The sequence below is a fragment of the Pseudorca crassidens genome, chromosome 9 (assembly GCF_039906515.1).
Source record: "Pseudorca crassidens isolate mPseCra1 chromosome 9, mPseCra1.hap1, whole genome shotgun sequence".
NCBI lineage: Eukaryota > Metazoa > Chordata > Mammalia > Artiodactyla > Delphinidae > Pseudorca > Pseudorca crassidens.
The window spans coordinates 9436988-9464388 of NC_090304.1; the positions used below are offsets into that span (position 1 = coordinate 9436988).

At 54.3% G+C, this 27401-nt stretch overlaps 2 protein-coding genes across 10 annotated transcripts in view; both read left to right on the forward strand.

Annotated features, from left to right (window-relative positions):
- Positions 1-864: 864 nt before the first annotated feature.
- Positions 865-10991, forward strand: EEF1G (eukaryotic translation elongation factor 1 gamma). Its single transcript, XM_067748752.1, has 10 exons — positions 865-1022; positions 2125-2283; positions 2969-3032; positions 3189-3331; positions 3841-3984; positions 5645-5774; positions 6162-6366; positions 10124-10296; positions 10390-10514; positions 10754-10991. Exons 1-10 carry the CDS (start codon positions 1011-1013, stop codon positions 10910-10912), a joined length of 1314 nt encoding a protein of 437 aa, XP_067604853.1. The 5' UTR covers positions 865-1010; the 3' UTR covers positions 10913-10991.
- Positions 10992-11808: 817 nt separating this feature from the next.
- The window catches only part of AHNAK (AHNAK nucleoprotein), a 118694-nt gene continuing 103101 nt past the window's right edge, over positions 11809-27401 (forward strand). The window contains exon 1 of one of the 9 annotated variants that reach the window (XM_067748716.1): positions 11809-12379. Coding sequence is in view for 3 of the 9 variants with exons in the window: in XM_067748718.1 (XP_067604819.1) it covers positions 26319-26430 (112 nt within the window). In the remaining 6 variants the exon portion in view is untranslated. Of the gene's footprint in view, positions 12380-21221; positions 21379-22512; positions 22537-22764; positions 22894-24170; positions 24305-25963; positions 26431-27401 lie in introns of those variants that run through there. The other 8 variants (XM_067748712.1, XM_067748717.1, XM_067748713.1 and 5 more) reach the window with 8 other exon arrangements.

The following is a 27401-nucleotide window of genomic DNA, read 5'->3' on the forward strand; positions in this document are numbered from 1 at the left end:
TCGCCACCCTAAGATAGGTCTCTCAGTATGTTTCCTTCAGAGCCCAGGAGGAGTGTGTGTTTGGCACCTGGACCCACTCAGTAGAGTTCTGGAAAGATGGAGTGCTGGGTGGGTGGCTTGAGCAGCACCTGAGAAGTACCAAGTTTGCTTCCACATTTACCTTACTGCCCAGAGTTGTGAATGGTGACAGGGCTTGAAATTTGGATTCAGGGTTCTTCATTCTCTCACTTAATAGAATTCATCCTGTTCTTAAATTGGGTTCAGATCTGAGCATGGGTAAAGGGCGACCCATCCATTGAATTGTCAGCCCTTCCCGGGTGACAGGACGTGGCTGGGTTCTCCCTCAGCCCCTCCCTTGTTGCAGGCCCGAGGACTAGCTCCTCTTCTAAGCAGTAACAGCATCCTTGAGCTGCAAGGTCGTTTAATGGCAAAAAACCTCTTTTACAGAGGGCTTCGGACTTGGGCTCGGGTTAGATGTACAAGCTCTCCTCTAGAAAGAGCCGGAACAAAAGGAACGTGGCACCTCGCCACCTCCACGCAGTTGCTTCCGCTCCTATGAGTGTCACACAACCACGATGTTCGGGGGTCTGGCAGGACCTCCAACAAATCACCGCGGGCCCCGCGACCCGGAGGAAAACGCCTCTGGGGCCCGGCGCGATGCCGGGCTGGCAGCTCTGCCACGTAGCTACAGAGGGCCGGCTTTCCAGCTAGTTCTCACAGTCTCCCCACCCTCCGCGCCTTCTACCTCCATGTCGGGACTCGGATTGGGGCCCCCCCCCTCACCGCGCAGGCGCGAGCTTTTTCCGCGCAGGCCCCAGGCCCCACCTCGTGTTTCCTTTTAGCTGCCGTGGGATACCGAACTGTCGTGCGTAAGCCTTCTATGCCGTCCTCGCTTTCCGGCTGCTGTTTCTCCACGGCTCTCCCCTCCCCCCAACCCCCACCGTTCTCTCCCTGACGGCTTACTTTGCGGCAGCGCGGAGGGCCCCACCCCCTTTCTCTGCGGAATCACCATGGCGGCTGGGGTAAGTTTGCCGGCTCTGGCAATCCAGGTCATCCTATCCGACGCCATCCTCTGCCGGAGTGGGTCCAGCCGGCGTCAGAGGGTTTCTGGAGCCGAGTGGGGAACTGATCCGGGGTCTAGAGATCGTACTGTTGGAGAGTAGGGCTTCCAGGCCCCGGAGGGGAACTGAGGCTGGGGCTCTGGGAGGCCAAAGAGGTGGAAGGGTCTGGGGTAGAAGAGAAAAGGGATGCCAGATCCTGGCAGTCTGGGACCTGAGAACGGAGTTCGGTTCGTTGCCTTCTCGAGACGTGGGATCCGGGCAGGTTGACAGAACTTTTGCGACCGTTTTGTGGGGCAACAGGAGGGACAGGGGAAGAGGAGGGTCTTTGTGGGCACGTACGGCGGGCCACGGTTAAGGGTCGTCCTGCGGGGAGGTTTGGCAGCGAGAGGAGTCTCCGGACGCTGGAGTCAGACCAGTTGGACCCCGCTGGCCACGTTAATAGAAGGAGAGAAGGAAACCCCTGGGAACTCACTGCGGGACAGGACCGGAGGGATGGTACGCGTGACAAGGAATGAAAGGTTTTTTAGGGAGACCGAGTTGGCTTAGGAAGAGAAGATGCCATTCGGTCTCTTTGTGGCTGTTCGGAGGGGGACTTGGAAATGTCTTGGTTGGTGTGTGTGTCTTGGAAACAAGGGTGATGCTTTTGAAGGGTGAGCGGCTCAGTAGAGTAAGCAGGCGCTCAGTGACCATCAATGAATGAACAAGGGCTCTGGGAAGGGAGGGGTGTGTATTTGTCGGCAGATGGAATCTGAGGGAGCTAGAAGTTGTGCATTTCTTAGAGGTGTATTTGAGGGGAAGAGAACGCTTCCAGAGACGTCCTTACGGAAGGTCACATCTGTCAACAAGCTTTATTTAGCAGTTGGTGTGTAGTTCTGTCCTCGTATTTTGGAGGACTCTGATTACACAAGACTGCAGATACTGAAGAACTAACTTGGTTCACCAAAGGGAGTAAATGAGTGAGTCGAAACAGATTGGGATTACTCGGGGAAGTTGTTCCCGGGTAACACTTAGGACTGGGACCCTTCTAGTCATTAATGGCTTATTCCCCGCCTTTTCCCCACAGACCCTGTACACATATCCTGAAAACTGGAGGGCCTTCAAGGCCCTCATTGCCGCTCAGTACAGCGGGGCTCAGGTCCGCGTGCTGTCCGCACCACCCCACTTCCATTTTGGCCAAACCAACCGTACCCCCGAGTTTCTCCGTAAATTTCCTGCTGGCAAGGTGAGTAGGGAAGTGGAGAGGGGGCTTTGGTCCTGAGAACCCAAGGAGAACTGAGATTCCATCACTCTGAAGATGACCTCCATCTTTAAAAGGGAGCTTTCCATGTTACTTTTTTTTTTTTCACGCTTCAGAGAGTTAAAAACTTTTATTTTGAGACAGTTGTGATTTATTTATTGTTAAAAATAGTACAGAGCTGTTCAGTCATTTCCTGTGAAATTCACAGGCTTCTTTTTATTTGTGGGAGAGAGGATCAGTTTTGACTGATTTCAGTGCAAATAGATCAAATGTTTGCTATGAGTAGAATTCTTGCCCCAAGAGGCTTACAGAGATAGATAAATAACCATGCTACATGTAGAAGAGATCAAGTGCAGTGGGGGAGTACTATAATACTTGGGATAATATAGATAGAAATATCAGACTCGGGTTTCTTGCCTTTTGCTTATTTGACTGAGATTATATACAAATATCTAATATCTAAAATTTGGGGGTCTCTTATGTGAGTTCAGATTGTAGGGGATGGCAAGTTACTCATACAGTTTTGGTTCTTGAGTTTCAGATAGTGTCAAGAGTTTGGTCAGCAAGGGTTCTCAGCCTTATATAAAAAACTTTATTCAAAACGATTGAGTCCCTGGGCATGACTAGTGAGAAACTGCTGTGTATTTACTTATGACTGCTTTGTCCCCAGGTTCCAGCCTTTGAGGGTGACGATGGATTCTGTGTGTTCGAGAGCAATGCCATTGCCTACTATGGTAATCTGCAGTGGCTGGGGAATGGGAAGGTCTGGAGGTGATGGGGTGCAGGAGAGGGTGAGGGGAGCTGGAGCGGGCAAGGAGAGGAATTTTCAGGGACCTGCACTGGCTTTGACACAGCCCCAAAGCTCTGACCTTTATGTTCTGCCTCTGCAGTGAGCAACGAGGAGCTGCGGGGAAGTACTCCCGAAGCAGCAGCCCAGGTGGTGCAGTGGGTGAGCTTTGCTGATAGCGACATAGTTCCCCCAGCCAGTACCTGGGTGTTCCCCACCTTGGGCATCATGCACCACAGCAAGCAGGTGAGCCTTGGAACTTGGGGAGAAACCAAGAGCAGGGGTGGCGTCAGCTCCTCAGTATCAGGGAGGAAGAAATAAAAAAGATTGAGGAAGGGTGATGCCAAGAATATGTGGATAATAAATACCTAATCTTTGAGCTTTCAGTTGGGAGCGCTGGGCTGTTGATGGTATATGGATTCTTTGTCAGACAGACCCAGTGGAGGTGGGAGGTCTGAGTGGCCAGAGGAGAGGCCTCTGCTCTAGAAAGGTTGTACCAAATGGTAAGGGAGTGGTTAGACCAGATGACCTCTAAGGTTCTTTCTAAAATTCAAAGATATATGCCTACGATCAATGCAGTGGGAAATGAAGCCAGACTGCACCATGAAGAAATTTAACGTTGAGAGCTTCATTTGCGATACATTTGGAAGGAGCCAGGACTCAGTGGAATAGCTACCTTAGTTCTATTATTGGGGGAGAAGGGCAGGGACGAGGGTTGGTACCCACTGCCGAGTCTGATCATTTTAAATCAATAGGCCACAGAGAATGCAAAGGAGGAGGTGAGGCGAATCCTGGGGCTGCTGGATGCTCACCTGAAGACGAGGACTTTTCTGGTGGGCGAACGTGTGACGCTGGCTGACATCACACTTGTCTGCACCCTGTTGTGGCTTTATAAACAGGTGAAGTTTGTAAAGAATCTGGGTTGACAGAGGGTAGGTGGGGATTAGAAACAGAGTGACAGGCTTGCCAGGTTATCTGTATCCTGCTGATGTGAGGGAGTCTGAGGCAACAGCTAGTCTTTAGGAATTCCAGGGTTGAGTACCACTGTTAACGGAAAACTGGGCGCCGCTCCGCAGCATGTGGGATCTTCCTGGACTGGGCCACGAACCCATGTCCCCTGCATCGGCAGGCGGACTCTCAACCACTGCGCCACCAGGGAAGCCCTGGTTTGTTTTTTTTTTGCTACGTCATGCAGCATGCAGGATCTTAGTTCCCCGACTAGGGATCGAACTCGTGCCCCCTGCAGTGGAAGTGCGGAGTCCTAACCACCCGACCACCAGGGAATTCCCAGTTTCTGCATTCTTTTGTTCCCTTAAGATCATTAATTACAAAGACCTGTTCAAGGACAAGTATTACAGGCAGGTTCAGATCACAAAATGGCTTAGGCCAAAAATGGCTTCTCTTATGTCAAGAAAGTGCCTGGTTCTCTTTTTCCACAGACCCTCTACCCTGTCTTCTCACACCACGACTGCTTTCCCTCCTGAGAAGTTTGATCCTGTTCTGTTGCCCTTAATTTCTGTTTGGCAGCTAGTACGTTTAGTTTGTTCCCGTGTTTCTCAGGTTTCCCGGTTGTGCTTAGTTGTGAAGACAGAGGTAGAGGTGATAGCTTCAGCATCAAGATCTTTGGAGGCAGAACTAGGATCAGTTCTTGGCTTCAGTACTTACTGGTTGTTGGGGGGAGGGTGTGTGTGGATTCATTTAGTCCTCCTTTTCCCCCCTGTGGAAGCCATAAAACCAAGGTAGGAATAATCACTGTTGAGGTTATTGGGTTAAAGATGGCATATTGCTGGTTCCTAAACAGCAGCTCTTGGACTGTTGCTGGACCAGAATAGTAATGTGATAACAGCAAAGAAAAAAGCACCTACTACGTGTCAGAGCCTGTGCCAGGGCATAACAAGGACAACCTTAGTGAGTCTTTGCTTGTTGTGTGGGTGAACGAAATGTAGCCTGGAAGTTGTGGAGTAGGATTTGAACCCAAGTGCTGCAGAATCAGCACTACAGAGCTGACTGCGATGTATCCTTGACAGGATTATTTTCCCTCTGATCTTGGCAAACCGAAAAAATGGTAGATGAATTTTTCATGAAGCTAAGTTTAAGCACCCTGTTATTCTGAAATAAACTTTTTTGCTGTTGACTGTTTACTTTCTGAAGTTTGATGATGCATGTATATATCTCTCACATATCACATAGTTCACATAGAGAGTTTTCATTATTTGCTTGGCAAAGTGAATAGTTCGTAGTTCTCTGTTGGTCCCCAGCCTTTTAAGTTCTATTGACACGTGAAATGGCTTTGTAAAAGGAGTAAGGCACAATATAAATATTCCTACCGGGTAGATTCGCAGTGAATAGAGGGTGGGACGAAGCATCCATTAAGTTGGATTGGACTGCAGGAGAGAGATTAGTAAAGTAAGTGGGCAGTAGCCCTCCAGGGAAAGCTGGTGTTCTGGGGGCTGAAAGGAAGCTGGAGCTTTGGTGTGGAAAGAAACAAGGGGCTCTGACTGGAAACTCGTCAGGATTTTTCCCTCCGCTGAGTTTATGTCCACTCTTGCATCCTGGCAGGTTCTGGAGCCTTCTTTCCGCCAGGCCTTCCCTAATACAAACCGCTGGTTCCTCACCTGCATTAACCAGCCCCAGTTCCGGGCGGTCTTGGGGGAGGTGAAACTCTGTGAGAAAATGGCCCAATTTGATGGTAAGTCTGAGGAGGTAGGGGCGCGTGCCGGCAGGGTCAGGGGACTGGTTTGCTCAGTCTTAACCCATTGACTTCCTGTCTAGCTTTTGGGTTTTGTGGACCCACAGAACGTAGGGCATCGCACGTAGCAGCTAGTATTTTGTGATAGTTGTCTTCTGCACACACATGCTCCCGCTCATTTGTGTTAATGTGTAGAATCATGATGCACGTGTATGTGTTGCTGAGGGTTGCATTCTTGCTCAGGATGTACTGTGAGGTGGCGGCAGTGTAGTGTCAGATCCCTTAGCTCCCGCCCAGCAGCTTTCCTCCGTTACTTTGCTTGTGCCTGGCTTGGGAGGGTTGTGGAAAGAGACCAGACGTTGACTTTTCTCCTTCCGTTTGCACCAGCTAAAAAGTTTGCAGAGAGCCAGCCTAAAAAGGACACCCCACGGAAAGAGAAAGCTTCTCGAGAAGAGAAGCAGAAGCCCCAGGCCGAGCGGAAAGAGGAGAAGAAGGCAGCTGCCCCTGCTCCCGAGGAGGAGCTGGATGAATGTGAGCAGGCGCTGGCTGCTGAGCCGAAGGCCAAGGATCCCTTTGCTCACCTGCCCAAGAGGTATGGATGGTGGAGGGTAGGGGGCATGGGGCACAGGAGGGCCTGTGCCTCACCTCTGTGCATCCCCCTCATACTGCTAGGGCCTAGGATTTTAGGTTGTCCGTACAAAATTGAAAGATGTATTTTAGTTGCAAATAAAGCAGCTTCCAGACTTTACCGTCAAGAGTTGGGTGACTTTTGAAAGCAGCAAACAAGTTCCTAATGCATCTGGTATTTGAGGATATCAGAACTCCCTTTCTAGCAAAGAAAGCACATGGGCCCAGGGCCCAGAATCCGGTGTGGAGGTGAATTGATTGGTCTTGCGTGCGCACGTTAGGATTTGAGATTGAGAACGCTCGGAACTAATACACTGAGGGGCGCAGGAAGGAAGAAAATGCAGAGAGCCTCCATCTGCCCTGCTCTGCTGGCTTTGCTGAGGCAGCGGACACCATGTCAGTGTCCTCTGATTGTCTTTTTGCTGTTCTGATGCATCAGCCTATATAAAAATTGCTCACTTTAAGAGAAAGGATGATGACCATGGCTACGTAGTGTCTGTCTGGTTTATTGTTTCCCAGCGTGGGGGAGTTAAACCCCACAAGGAGAAGGACGTATATGGGGTGGTCGTCTGTGTCCTCTTCTCAGTCACCATAGGGGTTCCTGGAAGAAGGAATACAGTAAAGGGGGGATTTTTAGTGTGAAAAAAGTGGGACAGCCAGTACTTGCCCAGTTGTTTACCATCAAATCTTTCTTCAGTCACTGCTCCGGGTCATCTTATTAGAATTTCAAGCAATATGAGAAATGTCTTTTCCATGGTCACGTCACTTAGTTCGCTTTTCTGTTTTTCTTGCCCATTCTGCCTTTCCTAAAGCCATCTATCCTTTCACTAGTTGGTTTGTTGGGGTGCAACAGGGTTTGACCTCCCCGTTTTGTAGTGGTTTGTATTTGCGATGAAGGAGCACGCACTGGTGGTAGGCATAAGAAGAAGTATGTGGAGTTGTAAGCGACCTAGTACTGGATGGTTACCATTAGGAACCGCTGCTTCCCCATTTGGGGAGCAACTTGGGGTGTAGCTGAGAGCTCTTACTCCCAGGCACTTCATACAAGGCGGCTCCTAACGCAGCTGCTTTTTAAGGATATATTCCTTTCTGAATCTAGCACAGGGGCAGGTCAGGAGTGAGCAGGATTTTTGGTATCTGTAAGTAAGCTATGATAACCAACCCAAATTATGTACACCCTCGTAACATATGTACTGCTAATAGCTAGAGATACTCACGTATATTGGGTCTGTACACTGGGCAGAAAATAAATCAGGCAGTAAACTTAAAATCTTTAATAAACTTAGCATTTTTTAAAAAAATAATTTAAATTTTTTGGCCGCGTTGGGTCTTCGTTGCTGCTCACGGGCTTTCTCTAGTTGCAGCAAGCGGGGGCTACTCTTGTTGCAGTGCGCGGGCTTCTCATTGCGGTGGCTTCTCTTGTTGCAGAGCACAGGCTCTAGGCGCGTGGGTTTCAGTAGTTGTGGCACGCAGGCTCAGTAGTTGTGACTCACGGGCTTAGTTGCTCCGCGGCATGTGGTATCTTCCTGGACCAGGGCTTGAACCCGTGACCCCTGCATTGGCAGGTGGATTCTTTTTTTTTTCTAACAGTTTTATTGAAGTATAATTTCCATTATGAAGTATAATTTCCATTACGAAGTATAATTTTCCATATAAAATTCAGTCGTTAAGGCTTCCCTGGTGGTGCAGTGGTTGAGAGTCCGCCTGCCGATGCAGGGGACACGAGTTCGTGCCCCGGCCGGGAGGATCCCACATGCCGCGGAGCAGCTGGGCCCATGAGCCATGGCCGCTGAGACTGTGCGTCCGGAGCCTGTGCTCCGCAACAGGAGAGGCCACAACAGAGGCCCGCGTACCGCAAAGGAAAAAAAATAAAATAAAATTCCGTCATTATAAGTATATAGTTCAGTGCCTTTAACTAAATTTATAGATCTGTGTAACCACAAAAATTAAATTTTAAAACATTTCCAACACTACAAAAGTTCACTGGCAGGCGGATTTTTAACCACTGCGCCACCAGGGAAGCCCCAGCACTTTTTTTGTTTTCTTTCGTATCATTTGGGAGTGTTTATTAGTACTTATTCGTTACATTACCATGGTGTACTCCTGGGCTGCCAAGATGATTTTCCCCAGGATTCTTAATGACTCAAAAGTGATGTCTTCAAAGACAAGACTCATTTGTCCAGAGTTAATTTTAGTCCTTTTAAGACCTTCCAGCTACCCTAACCCTGTGGTCATTTGTTTGGTTTTTTTTTAAATTTTATTTATTTTTTTATACAGCAGGTTCTTATTAGTTATCCATTTTATACATATATCAATCCCAGTCTTCCAACTGTGGTCAGTTTGGGGAGAAAAATGGACACATGGTCATAAATAATAAAGTTCAAACAGCTCAGGAGAGAGTGAAGAAAAACTCCCCAGCCCTAATTTTTTTTTTTTTTTTTTTTTACTGAATTTGTTACAATATTGCTTCTGTTTTATGTTTTGGTTTTTTGGCCCTGAGGTATGTGGGATCTTAGCTCCCCAACCAGGGATCGAACCCACACCCCCTGCATTGGAAGGTGAGGTCTTAACCACTGGACCACCAGGGAAGTCCCCCCCAGCCCTACTTTTTGGGTGGTTGAGGAAGTAAAGCACCTCAGATGAGGTCTCTGATGTGCATTTGGGAAGGAACCTGGGACCTCGGGTTAAAGGACAGATTCTCTGCTTTGCTACATTGCAGCAGTGAGCAAGTCACACCACTTAACCTTATTGGTAAAGGGAGGGATGGTAACATTCTCTGACTCCAGGGTTTGTTGACATTAATTATATACTAATGAATAATTGAACCAATTAAACATTCAGTATAAGGGGGTTTAATAGATTTATGGCACATTCATGCAGAAGATTATTTAGCCATTAAAACAATCTGCAAAACATTCTTGATAGCCAGGCAGTATTAAGTAAGCAAATTGTGTAAGGCACAGAATTACATGCATCATCTTTGGAAAATTGCTAGTGGGAAGTACATTAAAATATTAGTTATCTAGTTTGCTGGCATAGTGAGTGATTTTCTTCAGTCAGTATGTGTTTTTATAATTGGAAGGAAAGAAAAAAAAACCAGAAGCCCTACCATGGGGGGAGGCACCTCTCCTCTTCTGAAGCTGGCATCCTTGGCTCGGTGTGCCAGATTGCTTCAAAGATCACCTGAACTTGTTTCTGAGCAGAGTAACTAAAGGACACGGGTGTAGGATTTGGGGTGGAGGCCCTTTGCAAACATTCACTTACATTGCCATCATATTATAGTGTGTGTAACCTGAAGAGGCCTGTGTGATGGGGAGGGGTGGGGGCAGCGACTTGGGTGAGTCAGGAACTTGAGGGTGACTCTTGGATAAGAGCCCGGGGAGGGGCCGGCCAGGGGGAAAAAAAAAAATGGAGTCCTCGCTGTGAGTCTCCACCAGGGGGCAGCAGCTCGCCGTGTCTTTCTTCGGGCAGATCCTGGGCCCCACCCTCCACGTGCCAAGCATATTTAGGCTGGGGGTGGGGGGATACGGGAATGCCCTGGGCGCCTTTCATACCCCCCAGCTCTCCTCCCTTGGAAGGTGATACACGTCTGCCAATCCAGTGACCCTACCTTTAAAGCAGTATGTTTGAGTGGAAATGCCCTTAGTTTCTCTTAGCATGGCAACGTTGCCGCAGTAGGACCTTCTCCACCTTGATCTCCTTGCTTTTTTTCCTTCATTCAGTACCTTTGTGTTGGATGAATTTAAGCGCAAGTACTCCAACGAGGACACACTCTCCGTGGCGCTGCCGTACTTTTGGGAGCACTTTGATAAAGATGGCTGGTCCCTGTGGTACTCCGAGTACCGCTTCCCTGAAGAGCTCACCCAGACCTTCATGAGCTGCAACCTCATCACTGGTGAGCAGAGGGTAGCTCTGGGAAGAGGAAGGGAGGAGACAAGGTAGTGGGTGACATGATTTCAAAGGCTGAATGTTCTTCCTTGCCCTTCAGGAATGTTCCAGCGATTGGACAAACTGAGGAAGAATGCCTTTGCCAGTGTCATTCTGTTTGGAACCAACAATAGCAGCTCCATTTCCGGAGTCTGGGTCTTCCGAGGCCAGGAGCTTGCCTTTCCGGTGAGGAAGGTGCAGGGGAGGGGTCTTGTCTCTTTAGGGCGGGGCGAGGGTTTGGGAAGTGCACTCGTATTCCTGAGCCGTTGGGCATTCCGGAGAGTTCAAGGAATGTGTCCACGAAGGAGCTGTCATGTTCGCAGGAGTCCTGGGGTCTGATGACGGGTGTCTGAGCTGGAAATAGCAGGTGTGGGGCAGCGGCCAATAGCCTGACCACATGCTTCTACCTGGCTTTTCCTCCCCAGCTGAGTCCAGATTGGCAGGTGGACTATGAGTCATACACATGGCGGAAACTGGATCCCAGCAGCGAGGAGACCCAGACGCTGGTTCGAGAATACTTTTCCTGGGATGGGGCCTTCCAGCATGTGGGCAAAGCCTTCAATCAGGGCAAGATCTTCAAGTGAACATCTCCTGCCATCACCTAGCTGCCCGCACCTGCCCTTCAGGGAGGATGGGGGTCATTAAAGGAAACTGAACATCGAACCCTCTCCTGCCCTGCCTCCTTTGTGGGTGATGGCTTCTTCAAAGGGGAGTAGATATGTTGAAGCAGGGTGTTGTGTATACCTGCAGGACCTCCCTGTGTAGGAGAGAAGTGTTCAGAAGAGCAGAAAGAGGGCCTCTCCTCAGTTTTGATTTTGTTTTAATTGCCTTGCCTCTCCTGTGATGACCATCTTCTAGCCTAGCTGGGAGAGACCGGATGTAGTTAGGAGGTGGTGACACGGGGCTTCTGCAACTGCCTAACTGGAGACCTTCCCGCGTGAAGGGGGAGAGTACCTGCCGATGGGGTGAGAGCACAGCGTGCAGAGCGACTTACCACTACTTCCCGCACTGCCCTGTGAGGTGGGGCAGCAGCCGCATCCCAAGAGTCAATAGTTTCAACACTTCAGACGAACAGCGAGAAGAGACTCCTTGGAACAGATACTGGCCTGTGGCCCCTAACCTGGCTGCGGATCATCTCTGGGGTATCCCTACTTTCTAACAAGGAAGTGGGGTTCAGAGATTTAAGCAACTTGCCTGTGATCACACATCTTAGGTGGTGGAGACAGGATTTTGAACCCAGTGGGTGTCCCTGGAGCCTGTACCCTAAAAACGCCCTAGCGCTTCCTGCAATGTAGAGCAGTCATAAATGTCTTTTAACAACCCTGCTCAGACCAGTGGTTGCTATTTTTTCTCCTTTGAGCTTAATTTTTTGTTATACCCTTTTCAGGGATAACTTGCCCCTACTCTGATTGTCTTTTCTGTGTCTTCTGAAGAGCATTAAGGATCTCTCTGTAAATTTAACAGCTCAGGTGAAGTCGGAAACCTGGTTTGATTCACATTTTGAGGCTTTGGTCTCCAGGTTGTGGTTTTCTGAGTGGTTATTTTTTCCCATCCCTTAAGTCCAAGCACAAAGCAAGGGCAGGGGGTCTTGGCTTGGGAGGGGAAGAAGGTAATCTTTCCCGGTACAGGTGGGGGCTGCTAGCTTTTGAGGGAGTAGGGCTGTAATCTCGCTGGTACCTTAACTGCAGTTGGGGTTCTGTGAACAAATGGGCAGGGGAGAGTGGTGGTTTGGAATCCAGTTGGGTGAGGATGGGTTGATTCTTGCTCAGAATTTGCACCTTGGTAGTTGTGAGTTGGTTCCAGACTTGCCACCTGTCTTGCTTCTGAGCATTCTGGGCTCCTGGAGGATAGGAGCTAGAAGTGCTAGGTGCTGGCCAGGGTGTGCCCTGAGCTGGTTGCCTGCGCCTCACAGAACCAGTCAGACTCCCCTTCCGGGTTCCATTTCCCTCCACACCCTCTGCTCCTTGGCTTGTGTAATTTTCACGACCTTCCTGGTATCCTTAATCTTCCCAGGACCTGAAGATGGAGGCAGGAGAGATTGAGCTGTGCAAGTAGGTTTGCAGGGTTACGCCCGAGAGGCCTGGGGAAAAGGGGGCGGCTTGGGCAGCGGCGGGCCTGGCAGCCCACGTGCATGGGGGGCGGTTCTGGCCTGTGGGGGGGGGGGCTGGACCGCCTCCTAGCCTCCCTCAGACTGCAGGAAGAGTGACTCATCCACATGTCCTTCTTCTTGTGCCTGTAGCTCTGGCGGTTGGTGCCGAGGAGTGTGGCCAGGTTGGTTGAGGCCAGGCCTGCGCTTGGGGGAGGGCCAGGACCCACAAGCAGGAGGTGGGGTGGGAGGCCCAGAGGAGAGGGGGTTGTGTGGCCTCAGGAAGGTTTGCTGTTGGCCTCCAAAGGGTGGGGGGGCCTCTACCCTGCCGGGGTGGGCAGGAAAGAGATTAATATCAGGAGATTCTAGGGCAGATGTGGGGCGGGGAAAGGGGGAGTACAGCTGTAGTTAGGTCGGTCCCCGCCCTGCCCCGGGGAGCCCTGAGTCACCACCGCACCGCCTGAGGACTCGGGATCTCTCCAGGATCCCACCGGGTGCCCGCCCCGCCCTCCGTGCTGCGCTAGAGCCCCGCCCCCCGCTCCTCCCAGTGCGGGGTGGGGGCGCTCTCGGCCCCGCCCGGCTCGCTAGCCACAGCCAGTGAGCCTGCGCCGTGGGGACGTCTCCCGTGGTGGGGTCGTTTTCCAGACGTGCCGGGGAGGCTCACCGTGCAGCTGGCGTCCCCGCGCCCACGGTGCTGCTCAGGCCGGCAGGGGCTGGGGTCGCGGGGCGGAAAGGGAAGGGGCTGCTGCGAGTGGGTGGAGAGCTGAGGACAGGGCAGGATCTTGGAGAAATGGGATAGGATGGGGGGAGGAGGAGGCTATTTCACCCACTTACGGAGCAAAATCTCCGAGCCTCCAGAAAGGGAGGGTGAGAAACTGGAGAGGGGGCCGGGGCTCAGACGTGCGTTTGACTGCAGATACAATCTACAGTGGCTGGAGTGTGAATGGGAGGCTGAGACTTGGTTTAGCTCGTAGATAAACCAGTTATAAACTGGTTATAAGCGGCTGTTTATTTTAGCTTTGTTGGCGTTTCTGCTTAAGTCACTTATTAAAAAGTCAAAAGCCTTTAAAGTTCTTCCAAGAAACACCTAGGTTGTCTTTTCTTCACGTCCTGGTTGGAGCTGGACATCTGCTGCTCACACTGGGTCAGTCCCATCCATCCCACCAGCTGCCCACATGCCCCAAATGTGCCACTTCCCCTTTTGAAGGGTGGGGGAAGGGTCTAGAATGTTGAAGGGAGAGGAGTGAAGCGCTTTGAAGACTCCACCCAGTCATTTCTGAAATTAATACCGTGATTTTCATGGCAACCTTTCATGGCATGTCCTCAGAACCCGAGCTTTCCCTCCACACATCAGGTGGGTGTTCCTGGGTGACTGTGGCTTACCCAGCTCACCCCATCAGTGGTACCTGCAGGACACTGTAACTTCCCCAACTTGCTTTGGTCCTCTATGTTTTTTGGTTTTTAGGTTTTTAAAATAAATTTATTTATTTTTGGCTGCACTGGGTCTTCGCTGCTGTGCGCAGGCTTACTCTAGTTGCGGCAAGGGGGGCTACTCTTTGTGCGGTGCGCGTGCCTCTCATTGCAGTGGCTTCTCTTGTTGCGAAGCACGGGCTCTAGGTGCGTGGACTTCAGTAGCTGTGGCGAATGGGCTCAGTAGTTGTGGCTCGTGGGCTCTAGAGCGCAGGCTCAGGAGTTGTGGCGCACGGGCTTCGTTGCTCCGCGGCATGTGGGATCTTCCCGGACCAGGGCTGGAACCCGTGTCCCCTGCATTGGCAGGCGGATTCTTAACCACTGTACCAGCAGGGAAGTCCCCTCTCTGTATGTTTGAATGTAATTCTGGGGCACCCACCTTATTTATTCTTCCCCTAATGCTATGGAGCTAAAATATTGGTGCTCCAGAAAGGTTAAGAGAAACTGTGCCACCTGCTCTTGTCTGTTTGCTCTAATCAGGCTGGCATGGCTCCCAGAGAAGGCTGTTGTTTTACTCCAGTGGAATGACTGGGGTGTCCCAGTGCCTCAGCACGCAAGGGGTGGGTGAAGTGGGGGTAATGGCGGTTGCTGGGGAGTAGCTCTGTATTCATTTGAATCTCTTGTAAGAGAGAGAATGCCTTGGGCAGGTGGGGCTGGTTCAGTGGCAAAGGTATCCTTGATGACCCTGGATCTCTACGTGTTCCTGGATTTTTTTCATTCTTGTAGCCCTCTCCCCTCATGTGGCCGCCCCCTTTTGTTTTGCTGATTTCCTCAGGATTCCAAGGGGAGCCTGTTGACCTTACTTTGTTTTACACGATGGGCAGGCCTTGCGCTGAGCGGGAGCTGGATGGTCATTAAGGGTTTGGGGCTATTTCTGATCAGATCTCCCATGGAATGTGCCTCCCTCTACTTCCAGCTGCCCCCTCCCCTCCGCAGCAGGAACAGCTGTCATGTGAGGGCCTCTCCCGCTGGCTCAGCCCTTTTGCAATCGTTTGGCTGGCTCTGCCTGGATGGGGGTGGATAGTGAGGATGGTCAGAGCCAAGGGGTAAACGAGGGGACACGGCAGGGCAGGGGAGCCATTGGAGGGTAGGGAGGGCTACGGAGTTGAGGGCAGAGGGGTTGCCAAGGCCAGGCAGGAGGAGTGGAAGCTAGACCAGGGAGGTTAGGGTGCTCATCGAAAGACGTGGGGCCCACACTGGGATCGGAAGCTTTCTAGGTGTAAGGGAGAGTTGGTTATAGCGGGACCCTGGCCAGTCATTCTCCAGGGAGATCTGCATTTCCCCTGATTCACAGGAGAGCCACGGGGTGCTTTCCTGCCCATTGGCCTGTATTCAGGACCTGAGTCACCGAGTTGCCTAGAGTGTTGGCTGTCCTATAGTGGCGGTTCCTGTGCCCGCACCCCATCCACTCCTACTGTTAGGACAGGGGTTAGCAAACACGCCCCTTTTATCCCGCTGTCTTCAATAGCAACTTTCCATCTCTTTGACTCAGTCTTACAGAATGTACCTCGGGGAGACCACAGCAAGTAGTCCCTTTCTTTTACCCAAGAGAAAACTAGAGCCCAGAGAGGGGAAGTGACTCATCAAGGGTGCATGCTTCTCTTTCCACAGTTTTTGCAGCCGCTCACCGAGTCACTTTTGCTCCTAAGAAGAGCAGGAGGACGTGTCCCTCAAAAGCTATGGACAGGGGCTTCCCTGGTGGCGCAGTGGTTAAGAATCTGCCTGCCAGTGCAGGGGACACGGGTTCGATCCCTGGTCTGGGATGATCCCACATGTCACAAGCGACTAAGCCGGTGCGCCACAGCTCCTGAGCCTGCGCTCTAGAGCCCATGAGCCACAACTACTGAGCCCGTGCGCCACAACTACTGAAGCCTGTGCTCCTAGAGCCCATGTTCCACAACAAGAGAAGCCCACACACCGCACCAGAGTAGCTCCCGCTCGCCGCAACTATAGAAAGCCCGCGGGCAGCAATGAAGACCCAATGCAGCCAAAAAGTAAATACAATTTTAAAAATTAAAAAAAAAAAAAGCTGTGGACAAAGTACAGTAGTTCTGGAAGCGAGGAGAGGGTTGTATCTAAGGCTGCCAGCAGCCCGAGTAGGCAGCCCTGACCCGGGAAAGGATTATGGAAGTGGAGCAGGTCCCGGGGCAGGGGCAGACCCAGCAATCCAAGTCCCGGGGCGGGCAGAGGGCACAGGGTGTAGCAGAGGCGGGACTTCGAGTGACAGGAACCTCAACTATGTGGTGACTCAGGCTCTGGGCAGCCTAGGCCCTTCCTTCCCTGCTCAGCCTGCTTCTCCTTAAACTGGACTTGAGAAGTATGGGCACAGGAGGGAGAGAAACCCTGGGCTGGTCTTCCCTTCCCTGGGGAACTGAGGGAAAAGCAGAGGAATTTGGAAAGGACGGCAGAAAGGCAGATCCCAAAAAAGGAGAGAGGAGGCTGGTGTTCCCCTCTCCCAGCCCCTCCCTCCCTGCTGCCCGCTCCCTGCTGCGGAGGGGAGCTGCCTGGGGCGTTGGCTGCTCTGTCCATTCCAGCTCCCTCCCTCGGCTCCTGTTTACAAGTCCATCCGCCCAGTCCCTGGCTCAGCTCTGGGCTCTTTTTTTCTCTCTCTCCCTCCCTCCCTGTACAGCCTCATTCAGTCCTGTTTTGCCACTTCTTTTCCTTAATCTTGGGTCTCCATTTCCCATTATCTTTTTGCTCCCCCAGCATCCCGGCACCCACAGCTCAGGTGCCTCTCGGCCATCTCTCTCTGCCGCTGGGGATCCAGCTGTCTTGATGTGGCCGCCTGCCCCACTCTCCCTGCTCACATCTGTTCCCCGTCTCTTGCCTAGACAGCCTTTCTTTGCCTTCTTACATCCCAGAGTCTCTACTCAGGGCCCTGTGTCTCATCTCTCGTTCTCTAATCAGCTTTCACTTGGGTTCTGCTTGGGCCTGAAGATTTCAGTTAGGACTGAGTGTAATGGGAGGGTTTCCGGTATCCTAGCTGTCTGATCTGCGTAATTCAGGAACTCCTTATTTGAAGCCTGAGGTTTAACACAGGCTGGGATTTGAATTGAGCTGGAGAAGGATGGTTTGACTTGGCTTCCTATTTTGGGTTTGGGTTAGGAGTTTGGGGTTTGAGAATTGCTTAGAAAATAATGTTTGGGTCCCAGAATCGCCCAATAATTTTGCTGTTCCACTAGGGAAGATGATTGATAGATTAGAATCAATGACAGTGAATGGAGAAGGACCTGGTGCTTGGCAGGGATGCTCATCTCTGGGCTGGTGTGGGTATGGGGTAGAGGTGGGGTCTGGGAGATCCCAGATGGCTCGAAGAAGGGGTAACAGTAATTTCTGTGCTTCTAAGGCTGACATGCCAAAGGGCCCTCATCCGGGGAAAAAGTCTGCTTTCAAAGAGACTGCAAGCAGACTGCACACTTCGCTTCCTTTCTGGGATCAGAGTTTAAAAGCCATGATGACTCTTTGAGCAGTTGGCTTCTTTTCTTCCTCGTAACACACTGATTTCAGAGAAGGGGACTGTGGAGAGAAGGGAGGGGAAGGGGAATCCCCTGGCATGGGGCCTGCCCACGGAGCTCCCCTTTGTGGTTGCTATGGAAACAGGCATAATAAGAACAAAACAGAGGCACGTTGCCTGGCAACAAAGGAGCCCAGGGTTCATCACACACATACTACATACATATCAGGGAACCCCCAGGGAGGGCGTGACACTTCTGGGGAAGCTAGGGTATCCCAGTGATGAGGAGTCCTAGAGCTTACCTAGCTTTTCCAGTGAGTCTGGAGGACTGGTGTGGGATGCTTCTGAAGGATGGTGTAGTGGCAGGGGAGGGCTCACGTCCTCTCAGATCCCTGGGTAGCCCTTATTTTGACAGGAAAGTCTGAAGCAAAGGTTTTCTTTGCGATGTTGGAGCCAACTGAGGGGGACTCATAACTAAAAAATAGTGTGTCTGTGTGGGGGGAAGTAAGGTAGGGGTGTAAAAGATATGTAAGAAAAGATAATGTCCAGTTTTTCCAAAGCATAGGACTCAGAGTACAAGGTAAGGTGGCATCGGAGGATAGATCCTTCTGGAGTGAGCACCTTGAGGGCAGGGATTCCATCTTGCCAAGTACCCCATTACCTGCACAAGCACCACCAGCACCACCACCCCCAGCGGCCCCTGACCCAGTGCTGGACACAGTGAATGTTTGTGCAGCTGCATGAAAGACCTACACGTGGGGGAAGTGCTCCCTGAGGCTGAGAGCAAGGGGAAGCTGACTTCCCCTCATGGGAATCACGGGGTACAGGATGCTGTTGTATAAAGAACAAGGGCTTTGGGGCCATTTATACCTGTAGTTCATTCACTCATTCACACATTTAACCAAGTGTTCTGGAGTGATTGCTTGGTGCTAACTACTGCTCTAGGCGTGGCGTATACAGCAGAGAACAAAGAATTCCTGCCCTCGTGGAGCTTAGATGCTGGTGGGAGCTTTGACTCCTGTTTCTGAGGGTTGTGTGATTTTAGGTAAATCACTGCCCCTCTCTGAGACCCTTTCCTTCCTGCATGTGAGGATTAAACGAGCTGACACGTCAAGTGCCTGCAGCAGTGTCAGGCACAATCCCCACTGAGGTAGCTTCGGGGAGTGAAAGCTGGGGGCTACAGCAGTGGGCGGAAGGAACAGGGTCGGCAGAAATTTCTAAAAGTGTGTGTCTCCAGTTGCACCATTGCCAACTGTTGAAGATATTCCCTTCGCCTGGGCTGAGGAGGCTGACCTAGGAAACCCCAGCTTTGGTCTGGCTTTTTAGAGGGCAGCGTCTAGGTTACCCCTTATCTACCCTCCTAGCCTAGAATGCGGCAGGAGCCAGTCCCCAGGACCACCTCCCAGCAGGTATCCTGACCCTCCTACCGCTGAATGAAGTACCTGGACAGTAATCCCTGCTCTGCGGCTGCTCCCCGACCATCCTCTCCCTCCTTTTTCTCTGTTGACCAAGAGGGTGGCCGGGACAAACAATGGAGCCGATAAGTTGGCTCTGAGCCCAGGACACTAGCCTCTGCTCTTTCACTCCTGGGGGGCTGATGGCGCCCAAGCTGAGGTGAGGGGACAATATCCACACCGTTCCCCACTCTTCCTTTCCTGCTCCAGCCACCTCCCTCCGAAATCCCATGGCCATCTTTCCAATATGCACTGGAAACCCTTGTACTTTCAAGGAGCCAAATGATTCATTTTGTAAAGTTAAAATCCTCCGGTAAACTGTTAACAGTGATTACTTTTGGGGAGAGGGACTGGGGGGGGGGGGAGATGTCTACTTTTTTTTTTTTTTTTTTTCTTTTTTTGCGGTACGCAGGCCTCTCACTGTTGTGGCCTCTCCCGTTGCGGAGCACAGGCTCCGGACGCGCAGGCTCAGTGGCCACGGCTCACGGGCCCAGCCGCTCCGCGGCATGTGGGATCTTCCCGGACCGGGGCACGAACCCGTGTCCCCTGCATCGGCAGGCGGACTCTCAACCACTGCGCCACCAGGGAAGCCCGAGATGTCTACTTTTTATTGTTCTACTTTTCTGTACTGACATTCTTCACCCTATGGAGGTATTGATTTTGTTTCAGAAACAGCAACAAGGATTATCTGACTTGTAGGATCACAGGCCACTTTGTCTGTATTCTTGGTTCATATTTAAAAACTGAGTAAATGTTATTTAAAATGAGATAAAATTTAAAAAGCCATTGGTATAGGAAATAATTAGCTCTTGGTCTCTATTTTTATTTTTTAAAGCATCCCAAAGTTGAAAAGTTTAGATTTTTTCTTTAAATAAAGTAGGTGCTGGGAAAGGGGTGCAGACCACAATGGAGGTGGAGGTGATTCTTCAGAAAGTCTGCGTTTCTGATTGTGTGTTTGTGATATGGGTGGTGGAACCGACTCTGCTGCGGGTTTGAGTCACTGTGTGTGTGTGTGTGTGTGTGTGTGTGTGTGTGTGTGTGTGTGTGTGTGAGAGAGAGAGAGAGAGAGAGAGAGAGAGAGGGAATGAGAGAATGCTGGTGCCCAAGTCTGTGCTTTGACTATGTGTCTCTGCATGTCTATGCTTGTCTGAATGTCTACACATGTGTCTCCACCTTTCTGTGTTCATTATCTGAGTGTCTGCCTGTCTGTGGCTCCTTTGGCTATCTCTTCCCTCCCCCATGCCTGTACCCTGTGCTGGTAACTGGACCTGGGACACAGCCCCCAGGGCTGGCAGCAGAGTTGGCTGCTGGGTATTTTTAGCCTGTAAACATGCTTGCCATTTCAGAGGACAGGCCGCTGGTCTCAGCCCCAGCCCACTCATGATCATACAGCGAGGAGGGCGCTCCCTGCCGGGGCCAGGTCTTCTCAGGTCCCCAGCCTGGGGTCTCCCTTCTGCACGCAGCATTCCAGAAGGAAGGAAAACTGGCTTCGCGTGGGTAGTGGGTGGCCATCCAGGAAGGAGGATAAGAGAACTCACGGGGTAGAAGCGAATGAGGGTGTAGCCAGAAGGCCCCTGCACCCCGTCATTAAGCGTTTAATAAAATCTCCGTGTAGTTAGAAGTGCCTGTGGGAAATGGCTTAAATTTGGAAACTCTGCGTCCGGCCAGTGGGGTGGTGGAGGGAGGGGGTCGGAGAAGAAATAGGTAGGAAGAGAAAAGCGGGGGTCAGGGAGGTAGACAGCGGGCTCTGCTCCTCCAAGGGGTGCAGGCCTGACTCCGGTGTCGCTGCAGCGGCCGGAGCAGCACGGTGGCACGGGGGGCACTGGTGACCCTGACTCCAGCAGGTGGGGCGAGCGTCTCCAGGCTGGTTCTGTGGGGGGAGGGCCCCCAGAAAGAGGGAAGGTGAGAAATGCGCGCGGCTGCGTGGAGCCTGGGAACCGAGTGAGGAGCCTGGGGCCGAGGATTTGAAGGGTAGCTGCCCGTGTTGAGAGAAAACTCAAAGGTCCGCGTCAGGCTGGCGGTCGCGGCTGAATCACCCAAGTCCCCCAGCCGCAGCCTGAACCCCTTGGTCCTTCCTGAAAAATGGGCTGATTCGCAGTTCCAGCTGTGAGGATGAACCTCAGGGAGCTTCGAGGAGTTTCTTGCCGAAGAAGCCACATAGCGCATCCTTTGGGGGTAGATCCAGGCCCGGGCCAGGACGGGGGGCAGTGGATGGGGGGAGGGGAAGGCAGCACCTCGGACGTGCGGCGTCCCCGGGTCCCCGCGGCCCCCAGTGCCCTCCCAACAGCGCGTTCCCTGGTGCCTTCAGGGTTGGCCCCGCTCACCAGTCCCAGCCCCGCTTCGGCCTCGCCCGGCCCCGCCCTCTCCCCACCGCTCAGGGCAGACCCGCCCGCCCGCCCCAGCCGGAGTTACAAGAGCCGCCTCCGCGCACGGGGGCCGGGCCACTCGGAGCAGCTCCGCCGCGGGGACTGCACCGCCCGCCCTGCCGGACCCGCCCCGACCGGGGCTCGCCGCCCGCAGCAGCCGCAGCACCGCGACCTCGGGCCCTGCGCTGGCTATGGCTGTGCCCTGGGGCTGAGCGCGCAGGTAGGGGCGCCGGGCGCACCTCGGCGCAATCGGGGAACGGGACTCCGGGAACGCGCGAGGGGAGGTGGGTGGCAGGGCTTGGGCGAGGCGCCTTGGGCGGGTGTCACTGGGAAGATTCAGTTCGGCGCAAGGTGGGCAGCCCCGGGCCGCACGGGGAGGCGACGCGTCGCGTCCTGGGAGCCGAGCTCTGCCTCCGGAGTTGGGGCGCTGGTAGGGGCGCAAGTTGGGCAAAGTTGGAAAATCGCTCCGAGACGCGGTTTGCTCCAGTCTGTCTTTCTCTCGAGGGCTGGCTGTGGTCCCTGCTGCACGGCCGGGCGCCCGTTCTTGGCCTGGTGGCCCCTGTCCCACCCCCTCCTTCTCCGTGGGGCGGTGGCTGAGCGCGCTGCTTCGTTCCTATTCCATGTTTACTGGAGAAGTTTCCGAGATCGCGGCGCGGCCCCTCGGCCCCGCCCGGCGCCCCAGCGGCCCCGCGCCGCGCACCCCCTCCGCCGTCCCTCCCCGCGCCCCACACCTCCGCCCCTGACTTCGCGTCCCGGGTCCTCCCGGCCCCACCCAGTTCTGCACCACCAGCCTCTCCTTTTCTTGCTCCGAGCGGCCCCTCAGCCTCCCTCCAGCTGCCCCGCCCTAGTCTTGCCCCTCTGTGTTCCCAGCTCCAGAAAACTCTCTTCTTCCGCTGGGGTCGCTGAGCCTAGGAGTTTGCAGCTCGCCCGGCAGCGGGACGGGTGGGAGTGGGGGTGGAGGACATAACTGGAGAGATGCCTGCGCTGGGGTGGGCGAGGAGGGGGGCTGTGCCGCGGCATAGCCCTCGGGACCGCCCCTTCCCCTTCCGAAGCGGCGCTCTCTCCCCAACCCCACTCCCAAACCCGGCCGGGTGGGACGGCCCCCGCCCCAGCGCCTGGCTCGGCGCCAGCAGCCTGAGGAATGTGGTGGTTGGAGCCGGTGACTAATTCAAACCAGAATTCGGGGAGGAGTGGTGAGGGGCAAAGGGGAGGGCGGCGAAGGGGCTGGTTAGGGAGGCGGGGGCAGGAGCCCGGCTGGCGTGGGAGGAGGGCTCAGCTGCCCTCCCTGGCTGGAGCCCTCTTCTCCAGAGACGCGCTCCTGGAGAGGCGGCTGGGGGGCGAGGTCCTGCCGTGGAGTTGGAAAGGCACTGGGCTTAGGGTGTGTTCAGAGAACTGTGTTATGTAAGGCTTTCCCATGCAGGGAGAGGGTGTGCAGTGTGCGAGGGCCGGCCCTCCGCTGGCGGGCTCGGCGCCCCCTGCAGTGCCAGGGCCTTGGGAGGCGGGGGCGCAGCCCTTTGGCGTCTCTGGCCACGAGGGACACGTGGGGTCTGAGCAGGGCTGACTGTGCCCCATGCGTGGGAGGGGAGCCGAATGGGCAGATGGGGCATCTCACGGCACTAGCTGGGCCCCAGCACCACGTGGGGGCAGCTCTGGCGCCTCTGCACGTTGTGGCCACGGAGAATTGTGTGCCTCGTGTGTGTGCCTTTCACAGGGCGTGGCTGCCACCGAGGAGGAGGTGAGGTGCCCCCAGGGAGCCTGCCGCTGGGTGCCCTGCTCTGTGGAGTGGATTTGTGGAAAGGCAAAGTGGGATCTTCCCATGGCAGTGAGGTCCTTAGAGAATGACCTGGACTTTCGGGAGGAAAAGGGACCCAGATATTTACCTCTGGGTCCCCAGCACAGTGCTGGGCTGCCAATAATTGGTTTGGAAACAGTTTATTAGAATCCAGCCTCTGACTGCAGGGGTCGCATGCCCTGTGCACAGCCTAGCACACGATAGGGATTGGGTTGATTCTGTGGGACACAGTGACGCATTGGAGGGTTGCGGTGACAGGTGACGGTGAGGGATTTCGGGGAAAGGAGGGAGAGACTGAAGATGCCTTGGAAGGCATTTTAGGGCCTCCTCACCTGTAATGGGTCTAAATTCAGGGAGCAGATTCTGCTTTCATTCCGCCCCTCTTCCCCTGCCCCCCATGAGGGAAATCTGTGGGGCAGGGTGTGGCTCTCACTTCCTTTCCGAGGCTGAGCGGGGCAGCTGCCTTCACCTTGGCACCCAGGGGTGACGGGTTGGGCCAGCACTTGGTTGGTGTGTGTGCAGAGTGGGGAGTAGAAGGGAGCCCCAGGCTGAGGGGGTACCTCCTTGCTCTGAGCTGGGAACTGTGGGATGAGGTAGCAGGGAGAGGACCTGGGACCATGAGAGCTGGGCTAGCAGAAGTCAAAGGGTCTGGAGTATTGGCAATGCAGATTGGAGGGTGTCTGAGCCCCTCTTCAAAGCCCTGTCTTTAAAGGTTATATGCAGGGACGTTGTTCAGAGAACCAGGACACAGAGGGAGCCACAGAAGTCATTGGGGCTTAGAGCTGCAGCTGTGGGCCCACAGCAGTGAGTCAGGGGTCCTGGTTTGGGCAACTTCTTGCAGAGCTAACCTCACAGAGCTGAGAACTTGTACCAGCCAGACTTGGTTGAAGGGCATGCGTCTACAGGTCCAGGGCTCAAAGTGGGACCCAATAGAGTAAACCATGGGGGACTTGTGGAAGGAGAAAGCCAGGATCAGCCAAGGGCAGGGTATGGGCCGGGGGTCCCCAGGGTCACCCTAGTCCCAGGAAGGCCGTGGGTGGAGGTGCCCGGGCACTGCTGGGCTGGATTCTTAGGCTCACTTGGAATTGGCTTGCTGGCCCTGGCAGAGCACGCCACCCAGAGCCTGAGGAGCTTGTTTGAGGGGTTGGGGCAAAGCTGTGGGAGTGGAGGAGTGTGTGGGGCTCTGGGGTGTGGCTGTCACCTTCCTCAGAACCTGGGAACCACTGGGGGACGGACAGAGAGGCAGACTGGGAGAGCTAGTCTGACTCCTGCTGGGAACTCTCCCATGCCGACTCTGTCCTCCCCACCACACCTGGAAGCCCCAAGCTTCTCTCCCTGGAGCTGGGCTGATCAGGTACGTGTGCACACGAGGAAACGAGGTGGCCCCTGGAGAGCGGTGAGAATGGGACGTTTCAGCTGGTGGGTGTCTGGGGCCTTCTGTTCTCCCTCTGACCCCCATGGGCTTTATCCAGGCTCCTAGGGAGCTGCCATTTCCCTGGGCTGCGACCATCCCGCTGGGCTCCCAGGCCTTCCTGAGAACAAGCGGTTTCCTCCAGGCCTGGGCGAGCCCGAGGAGTGGTGAGGACCACGCTGGGGGGAGGGGGCACAGCGGGCTCAGCAGGAACGTGTGTTTTGATTGAGCCCCTCTTCCTCCCGGCTGGCCTCAGTCCACATCTGGGGGCCCGCTGGGCTGTTGTACTGGAGGTCTTGGGTCCGGGGTCCCTGTTTCACTGTGGCCTTGAGTCCCTGTGACCGCTGTGTCACAGCAGAGAGATATGTGTTATTACCTGTGAGAGGGTGTCTCTGGCTGTGCTCACTGGTCCTGGATGTGTCACCTCTGCTTGCGTCTGGGGTTTATAGAGCAGGGGACAACAGTGGGACTCTGTCCCAGTGGTGGAGGTTTCATGGGGGCTTCAGGGGCTGTAGGTAAGGGCTCAAGTAAGTTTCTCCATCCTGGACAGGTTCCAGGCCCTGGAGTTTGTGTCCAGAGGCCCCAGGGAGGGTGAGCACAGCCGTGGGAGTGAGGCTGCGCCGATCCAGGCTGAGCGAGGCGCCGCACAGGGCCGGTCAGGGAGGGGCATCCTGCCCGGTCCCCGGGGGCTGGAGCGGAGGTTCTAGGGAAGGGGAAGCGCCTGGTTTTGCGTCCTGGCCGGGCTGGGGGGGGTGGCTCTTTGGCAGCTGAGCCGAGTGGCCTGGCCCCGAGCCCCTGCACTAGCGTGACCCAACCTCTGGGCGGAGAGATCCGCCTTGGTCTTGTCCGCGGGCAGTTCCCAAACTGTAATCTACCCCCGGGGCGAGACCCGGTGAGACAGCGAGCTCTTCTTCACCCCTTGCCCCAGTCAGGAGGACCCCCCCATCCCCCAGCTGCTGTCTTAATCCCAGCCGTCCAGGGTCAAGGCCCACTCTTCCCTGGCGAGGTGGCCAGGTGTGGGGACTGCCCGCTGGAGAATGGAAGCTGTCCCCAGTCCCTGCCAGAAGGAGAGGGGAGTCCGTCTTGGTCAGGGGAGGAAGAAGGAATCTCTCTCCCTGTTGGAAGCTTGAACTTGGAGCGCTGGGGCTGCGGGAGTGGGAGGGGCCAGGGGACAGAGATGGAGAAAGGTGGCTGGGTGGAGCCCTGAAAGCGGCTGGCTGGCTGGAGTGGGGGTGGGGGGCTGCTCTGGAAGTCGAGGGGCAGGAAACTCTAGTGTGATGGTGAGGGGCCAGGGGAAGGGGCTGACGTGGAGGAGAGGGCTGGAGTGATGAGGCTGGAAAAACTTGCTCCAAGTGGGAAGTGTGGGCGGGACCAGCAGCCCCGGTAGCCAGGGAGGAGCTAGGCGGGCGCACGCGCTAGAGGGAGGCACGGAATCTGGGCACCAGGTTAACAGGTAGAGGCTCCCTCCATGATGCGCAGGGCCTGGGGCCGCGCAGACAGGTGTCTGTGGTGAGCTGGGGGAGGCAGGGGCTGTGGGCCTGCTCTGGGCTGTGAGAAGGGGGGACTGAGGAGTGTGTCTGCGTGCCCGGGTTGTGTGTGCTTCCCTGTGTGTCTTTCTTTGATTGTTTCTCCAGTGCCCATGTTGCCTGTGTCTTGCAACATGTTCGTCAAATTCTCCCTGATGATTCGCCCTCCCCAACACACATACCCCATTCAAGTTGAAAGTGCCCCCTGGGGGTGTGCCGTCCAGAATCAGCTGACCTCAGAGTTTCTGGTTCCAGCGTAGACTCTGAATGGAACGCGGTGCTACTCCAGTTAGAATGGGGCCGGTTGTTTTCCAGACCAAGGTCTGGCGGCTGCCTATGTGGAGGTCCGTTTGGAGGCTTCGGCGCTGGAAGAGAGGCGCCCCTGTATTCCTCCTTGTTCCTCTGGACCTGGGATTTCCCAGTGAGTGGAAATGTTTGCCTTGCCCTGCGGGTGCCCGTCTCTAGAGTGGGTCTGGTGCCTGCCAAGCCCAGAAGGGGATGATTCTCTTGGTCTTCACCGGCTGGGGTCCAGAGAGTCTGCAGGTGAGCTGGGTTCCGGGTGGCTCAGGATCTCTGGCTCCTGGGAACACAGCGTTGATGACTCAGAACCAAAAGGGCCCTCGGATCCTGGGCTCTGGGGTGCCTGGGACCCTGCCCATTCTGTGCTAGCTGTCCCCAAGCTGGGCCAGGACAAGGCTGGTGTGTGGGCAAGAAGCTGATGGCCACTCCCCCTTCCCCGTGTGCTGGTGCACCTTGACGGGCATCACTGCTTCCTGGGGTCTCTACCCGCGCCCCTACCCGAATCTCAGCCCCTCTCTTTCTGTGTGTTTCTGTCCCTCCGAGACATCCTCCTCCCACCACGTCTGCTCCCTCTGGATGAGCGTGGAGGCCTCTCCGCCTTCCTGTGGACGTGCCTCTCCAGCTCTCACTCTGCCCCCCTCCAGTATAGGTCTCTCGGTCTCTCCCTCCCGTGTATCTCCCTTGTGCATCTTTCTCTGTGGTTTCTCATCCTCTCTTATGTGTTTATTTGTGCCTTTGTCGCTGTCCGTGGGTAGAGAGGCCTTGGAGTCAGAGAACCCCGGGCTTGTATTTCAACTCTGTCTCATACTCGGGCAAGTCCTTTTACCTTGGGGCCTATTTCTGCACTCTAAAATCAGGATATTAATTCTTAATCACATAGGGTTGTTTGGGGAAGGAAGGGGACCCCTTGGTGTCCTGGGGCACCATAGGAGCTCTGCAAAGTTCTCTTTCTCTCCCCCTGGGGCGGGGCCGGGGCCGGGGTGGGGGTGGCGGTGGCGTTTTCTTTTAATGCGGAGCTTTCTCGTCCTTGTGACTGCCCGGGGAGTGTTCGTGAGCGTAGACGGCCTCTCCGGGCGTGTCTCTCTTTTCTCCGAATGTCTCAGCCCCTGGTCCTGGTTATAAGTGTTCACAGCTTTCCCGCTGGTGGGAGTCTGTGGCTCTGGTGTGAGTCACCTCATTGTTCTGAGCTTGGGTTCTGAGCTTGAGTTCTGAGC

Coding starts and splice junctions, on each gene's coding strand:
- EEF1G (XM_067748752.1), top strand. Junction 3,033..3,188: donor CAATGCCATTGCCTACTATG/GTAATCTGCAGT, acceptor CTGCCTCTGCAG/TGAGCAACGAGGAGCTGCGG. Junction 10,515..10,753: donor GCCAGGAGCTTGCCTTTCCG/GTGAGGAAGGTG, acceptor TTTCCTCCCCAG/CTGAGTCCAGATTGGCAGGT.